The sequence below is a fragment of the Solanum verrucosum genome, unplaced genomic scaffold (genome assembly GCF_900185275.1).
Source record: "Solanum verrucosum unplaced genomic scaffold, falcon-dt-bn FXZP01000067.1, whole genome shotgun sequence".
Classification (NCBI taxonomy): Eukaryota; Viridiplantae; Streptophyta; class Magnoliopsida; order Solanales; family Solanaceae; genus Solanum; species Solanum verrucosum.
Window position 1 is genome coordinate 1,754,895 of NW_026020175.1, and position 7,131 is coordinate 1,762,025.

Consider the following 7,131-nt stretch of genomic DNA (forward strand, 5'->3'; position numbering starts at 1 on the left):
TTTGTCAACATCATTCTTCATTTACCACACATACACTTCAACATTAATCTCCTTGATCATCTCCATTTTTTCCAAAAACATTTTCTCCTGACAGTGATTTGCAGGTGCCCATAAAAGGTTGTTCAAAGTGACATTTTTAATTTTTTTTATAAAAAAAATTGGCCTCCAAATGTCTTTAAAAAAATGATGAAATCCAAATGGGGCCTGCCAATTTGGAGAATTATACACCGATGATAGTATTCCGTGATGCCTATCTGATATCAATGCTACACCTCTACGACCCTTGACAACGTGCAAGTGCAAATGATCAAAAAATAAAGTACATGTCTCCATGCTCAACTATTGCAAATGCCAAAGGTAATATTGAATCGTTACCATCCGTTGCAATCGCAATCAGCAACTTCATATCATATTTTCCATAGACATGTGTTCCATCGATCGATATAACAGGACGACAAAACACAAACCCATCAATGCATGGTTTAAAAGTCCATAACACATAGTTGAATACATCTTCAATGACATCGACACACTGCTTTGTTTTCCATTCAACTATTGTTCCAGGATTGAAGTGTTTCAAAGCTTTCATGAACCACGGAAACTCAGAAAAAGAACCCTCTCAAGTACCATAGAATTTTTTAAAAGCACGGTTGCGATCAAGATAGGCTTTTCTTCTGCTTATCGAAATGACATATGCTTTAAGAACGGCTCTTTGAGAGTCTTTGATGGAAAACCTAAAAAGCAAAAATAATATTAATTAGCAAATAAAAAAATTAATATTTTCTTTTTAAAGAAAAATCATCTAAGGATAAAATAGTACCTTGGCATTTTTTCTATATCAGTACGGAGGACAGAAACAATCATCTCAACATCCAAGTTGAAATGTCCATTGCGGCACATACTCACATCACATGTTTAATGTATCTTCCAACTTTCCACATGTTAGTATGTTTATCATTAGAAGAAGTTAGCCTAAATTGACATCCTTGTTCTATACGCCTGCAAACAAGTCGCCATGATTTCTTTGTCGATTTAATAACAGAGTACTCCCTCGCTATCTTTAAATGCAGAAGCTTAACTGCTCTTTGCAACTGCTTCTTTGAATTGAAAAACATGCATTTTTTAAATATAAATAGCATCATTCATGAAATCTTATGGTTCACGCCACGTACGTTGTGATGTATATTCATCATGTGTATCGCCAAAGATATCTAGACCATCTAGGAGATGATCAAGATAAAAAATTTCATGATTACGAAATGAATTCATGGACATAGGTCTTGGTTACTGATTGGGCATAAAAAAATATCATCACTAGATGATGCCTCAAATGGAACATTATCTCCTGATTCCTTAGCATTAGGCAAATCATCACTATCACTAGCTGAAGGTGAGCCGTAATTTAAAAGGTAACGATCATCGATATTCACAGGATCAATGGGCTCATCTTGTGTGATATTTTCCCTATATGTGTAAAAAAGTATAAATATTTTCCTCATGCAATTAACTTAAATAAAAAATCAAGTGTTGGACATACCGATAATCATCTGCATCAAAAGTAGGTGAGACATGAAAGTTTGAGGATGTTCAACATTTTCCATCATTTCAAAGTGTGAGGACTAAACCGCTACAAAATATATAATAATAATAATTTAAAAAAATCATATAAATTAATAAATAATTGACAAAATCAACAAATAATAATCAAAATATTATTATTGAGCATTACCGGTCACTTTCATTGATAGTTTCGTTCAAATAAAAATCATATCGACTGGTAGGAATATTTTGATGATGAGTCATGTTAGGAAAATCAGTAGATTGAGTTATCGAAAATCCATCAACGCTATTACGATTTTCTAATTGGGGATGGACATCGACCAATAAAGGAGAACGTTGTTGACTAGTCTTAGGCTCCTTCCTAACATAGATTTCAAGTATTGTTAACTTGATTTGATCTATGTAGTCATTTGGAATCCTCAAAAAGTCGGTCAACGATTCATCATTATAGATAATCCACTCTCCAAAATTTACTTGTCCTTGTGATAAAAATGAAGTAGGGTATTTTCCGACTATAATCAAATTATAATCAGTACTCACTACAACAAATTCGATTATTATGGACAAATTATTTCGTCATTTATAAATCATATTTTGTCACTAAAAAACTTGTGAGACGAAAAATAATTTGTCAATCAGTCGTCACTAAATGTATGTCGCTAAAAGTATTATATTAACTACAAAAAGAAAAATTGTTCCCAAATGCTTAAACATTTGTGACAAATTTATTTGTCATAAAAAGTATATTTTTTGTAGTTAATAGTTTGCTTTGCCCCTAAAAAGGTTATTACTACCGACAAAATTATATCTTCGCTAATTATTTTACTTCAATTAGTGACGACATCAATTGTCTCTAAAGTTATATGTATTTCGTAGCTGATGAAAATCTAATTTCGTCACCAATAACTATATTTTATATACAAAAAATTATTCTGTTCTTAAATGAATTAATTTAGGGACAAATTTATTATTATAAAAAAGGTTGATTTTCCTATTATCTCCCTTCTCAATTTTTTTAACTCCTTCTCAGGAGCTCCCACATTATGCTTTTCTGGGGACTTGAACTCACAACTTTAAGGTTGGAAGTGAGGAGTGCTGACTATCCGATCAACTCTCTCTTGTCTCTCATTTTTATTTTATTTTTAACTTCATTCACTTCTTTCAAATTTAACTTCTGTAGATATAATATATATTATATGATTATTTATACACATACATAAATGCATGAAATATACCACCCACAATTCATTCAAATGTAGATTATATTTTAATTAAACTGTATATTTTTTAAAATATCTTTAAATATATTCAATACTATTCTGTCATTTTATTTATTTATTTTTATAAATTTTAAAAATTATTTAGTACTATTATAAATTTATATAAAATTAAACTTTTGATTTTATTTAAAAAATTGAATAATCGGTTCAATTCGATCAGTAAATCATTTGTTTTGAAAAAAACATCGATATCCATAACTAGTACTTCAGCATAATATATTTGAAATCCTAGTTGGTTCATTTCTTTCATTTGTACTTTCATTTTTTAGTTTATTTTGATTTTCACACTGATGGAAAAAGTTAATAGAAACTCATGAAATATTTCTCACATTTGCAAAGTCTAAGTTTGTAAGTCGATATTATCTCTGTATAGTTGCTCTACGTACATATGTGGAATTACTATTAAATATGTAAATATTTTTAGACAGAAGCAAATAGACCGACTTAGTCTATGCAGTTTACCAATCAGAAATCAATAGACACACATAAAAATTAGCACCAAGACTTGAATTTTTATTTTTTTTTATCATCTTTATTGATGAAAGTGTATCAAATAAAAAACAAAAGTGTTAAACCAACAAATATTAGTGATCTAGTGGTAGAACCGTACCCCCACTCACGGTACTTATAACCTGGATTGTATTTTTCAAATGATGCATTTTATAATTGCGTAATTTAAGAAAATTGATGAATTGAACTTTTTCTTTTTTTTACAAAATTGACCGAATTCATTGGTTTTAATATTTTCCATCGCCAATTAAGGAATGGGCTCTTTCTATTTCTTATGAAGCACCTGTATTATTCTTTTTGTAAGCTGTCACTTGTATTTATGAACTATTGTAGAAAAAAATTGTATTTAGCTATGAATTTTTTTCGTAGCAAATAGTTGAATTATTCACTACAAAATTTAAGTCGTCGCTATTTAACACCATACATATTTTGTGACAATTTTTTGTTGTCACTAAATTATAGATTGATTAGAGACAATAAAATCTTTGTCACCAATTATTTATATTATTAGTGACGAAAATAAATGTCATAGTTAAATTTAATTTTTTTATAGCTAAAACTTATAATATTTAACTACGAACTCTAATTTATTGATATTGTAACAACATATTTTTTTAGATGAAAATTTTTTTGTGTCCAAAAATTAATATATTTTAAGACAAAAAATAATTTGTCATGAATTAGATACATTATTAGTGACGAAATAATGTGTCACCGATAACTTTAAATTTGTGACTAACACTACTTAACAAATGGCGCCAACTGATCTTTTGGTGGGAAACTTTAGTGGACAAAACTTTGCTACGGATTTTTATGTTTCGTCACTAAAAGTATGTGTCTCATATATTTAAGCACGAAAAATAAATTTTGTTACAAAAAATGAACAATTAGTGACGAATTTGATGTTGTAGCTAATAATTTCGTAGCTATATATCATATTTGTTGTAGTGACTATTTATACCCATTCTTTTATAAATTGATGAAAGAAATTTATGATATCGGACATTAATTGAATATTTAGCATTGTGTTTGGGAGGACAATTTTAATAAATGGTATTTCCGTCATGTATAATTTTGCCATTCCAATAAATCGAAACTCTAGTTTTTGGTTTAGAAGACATTTTTTTGTGATTGAAATGAAGAAAAATAGAAGACTAAAGATGTTGAAGGTGCTATGTTTGAACGTCTTAAATAGAGCTTGGAGGAGTTTTCAGAATAAAAAAATAAAAATACATAATGTAATAATTTTTTTCGTTTTTATGATATGTCAAATTAATATAATTGTATGACAAACACTGCAAAAACTTCGTAAAGAGATACAATTTAATGCAAAACGTGAAAAATATTCCTCTTTGTAAAACATAATTTTTCTTCCACTTTATAAGGTTTAAGGAAAACATTCACTTTACAAAGTGTACGAAAAACTTACACTTTACAAAGTGTAAGAAATAGTTCTGTTTTACAAGGTGTAAAAACAGTTTTGTTATATATTAAAATATACATGTTATGAGATTAACGAAAAACGTTTAGAATATTGCATAAAACGGAATTTTTTCCCACTAAGTCTATTTTAGTTACTTACTAGAATAGTGATTTATTTTGATCACTTTTATCTTTTTATGGCTTATTTAGGTTCCGGACTCCACATGAGGAGGTTGCTTTTCTGAAGAAAAAAAAATGTTATATTGCTATTTAAGATATAAAGAAAATTAATTTATATTACAAACTAACCTTATAAGGTCGATTTGATTAAAATAATTATTTTGAAAAATAACAAGTCGCCCTAGGTCGATTTAAGTAAATAAATAAATAATCTACTGACCTTTTAAGGGAAAAATATAATATTCTTTTTGTCTCAATTTATGTGACACAGTTTGAATTTAGAAAGTCAAACAGTTTAACTTGTTCAGTGAAATCAGGCATGAAATCATTAATTTTTAAACAAATTAAACTTAACGTATTTAAAAATTATCTAATTAAAAAGTACTATAAGTAACAATAATTGATAATCTAGGATATTTATAAGATAAAAAAAATTATTATCAAAAGAAAAATTCATTTGAATTTTAAAATTTGAAAACTGCCATATAAATTAAGATAAAAAAAAGTATATAACATACCGATCTCATGAGGTCGGTATGTTTAATACATACAAACCTCGTGAGGTCATTTTTTGCTGAGCTCTCTTTTTCAAAGCATTTTTACGTTTGCGACAATATTGTTAGAGGTCAGTATTTTGGTGATGTTACTTTTTTTTTAAGTGTCTTTTTGTAGATTTTTAAAGTAATTTTAGAAGGGTCAAATATATATTGCAAGAGATTGATAACAAAGTCAAAAACAAAAAGAAAAAAAAAATCCCTTTTTCCTGGAACGCATCTTTCTAGAAGAAAGAGATGAAATAATGTTGTTGTCCAAAAATAAGAAGTTATTGTCACGTTGTTTACACAACGTGGTTCAATCATCAATGTCAAACTAATAATCCTAACTGAAATTAAATAACCTCTTGCTGGAGCATGCAGATTAGTGTAATGCATATCAATTATTTAGAGTTTAGATAGAGACAATATATATATATAGTTGTATAGGATATCTTCTTACTAATCAGGATTGTGGTGTAGTGATAAGTATTTAATCTAATTAGAGGTTTCATGTTCGAGTCCCCTTAAGTACGAAGTAGCCTTTGTTAGGGAGTGCAAACTCCAATGTTTACTAGCTTTTACATATTACATCTCTGAATAAAATAATAAATTTACTTATTTTCAAGAAAACATTTTTTTTCTATCTTAGGAGTGGCAAATGGCTGAATTTGGATGGGTTTAAAATGATTTGAAAAAAATGGGTAATTATCCAATCCGCTCATATTCTATATGGGTAAATATAGTTTGGATAATTAATGGACGGATTGAATATGAGTTACCCATATTTCATTCACATTGATTGAAGAATTAAAAAATGAATTTCTATGTCTTAAGTTTCTAAAGTATTTTTTTATTCTACTCACACCCCCCCCCCCCCCTCACCTTCCACCAACCTATCCCTAATTTTTTTGCTGTCCAAAAAAAAAAAATGTTTTTCAAAATTAAAAAAAAATTACCCCCTCCCCCTTAACCTTCCTCCAGCATAGCCCTAATTTTTTTTGTTTTTCAGAAAAAAAATAAAAAATTCTCTCCCCTTCCCCCGGCCGCCACCACCCCACCTCCGCCTCCACCCATCCACCCCCAAAATTTTGTACGTTTTTTCTAAGAAGAAAAATCATGTCTTTTTTTTAAAATAAAAAAAAATTCCTGCCAACCCCCCCACCCCTACCCCCATCTCAGTCCCACCCACCCTTCAATTTCTTTGAAAAATAAATTAATATTTTTGAAAATTAAAAATTAATATTAATTTTTTTAATTTTTAGCACAATTAAAAAATTTGAATGGAGGTGAGAAGTAAGTGATCTGAATCTATATGGACACCCATATTTTACCTATTTTGATCATATTTATAGGAGATCTGAAAATAGCTTGAAGCTCATATTTACCCAACTAAAATATGAGTGATTCAAGTTATTAAATATGAATTAAATAGATTCATTTTATTAATATGGACTGAAATTGCCACCCCAATGCCCCTAACAACTTATATATTCTACTAGTCTGAATGAAAAGGAACAAAATACTTTTATTTTTTTAACAACTAACTTTCCACTCACACACCACATATAAATAATGTATACTCACATCTTTGTATCTACAACTAATTGAACTCTTTCTCAATTAAGACAAGGAGAAATTAAGAG

The 7,131-nt window shown here is 28.8% G+C and overlaps 1 protein-coding gene across 1 annotated transcript; it reads right to left on the reverse strand.

Annotated features, from left to right (window-relative positions):
• Positions 1-307: 307 nt before the first annotated feature.
• LOC125828916 (uncharacterized) lies at positions 308-900 on the reverse strand. Its single transcript, XM_049508224.1, has 3 exons — positions 821-900; positions 628-734; positions 308-582 (listed from the first exon to the last, which is right to left on the reverse strand). The coding sequence occupies exons 1-3, from the start codon at positions 898-900 to the stop codon at positions 308-310; spliced, it is 462 nt and encodes a 153-aa protein (XP_049364181.1).
• Between the last annotated feature and the right edge of the window lie 6,231 nt (positions 901-7,131).

Coding starts and splice junctions, on each gene's coding strand:
- LOC125828916 (XM_049508224.1), bottom strand. CDS start 900: ATGTGCCGCAATGGACATTTCAACTTGGATGTTGAGATGATTGTTTCT. Junction 735..820: donor GATATAGAAAAAATGCCAAG/GTACTATTTTAT, acceptor TTTGCTTTTTAG/GTTTTCCATCAAAGACTCTC. Junction 583..627: donor TGCTTTTAAAAAATTCTATG/GTACTTGAGAGG, acceptor GGTTCATGAAAG/CTTTGAAACACTTCAATCCT.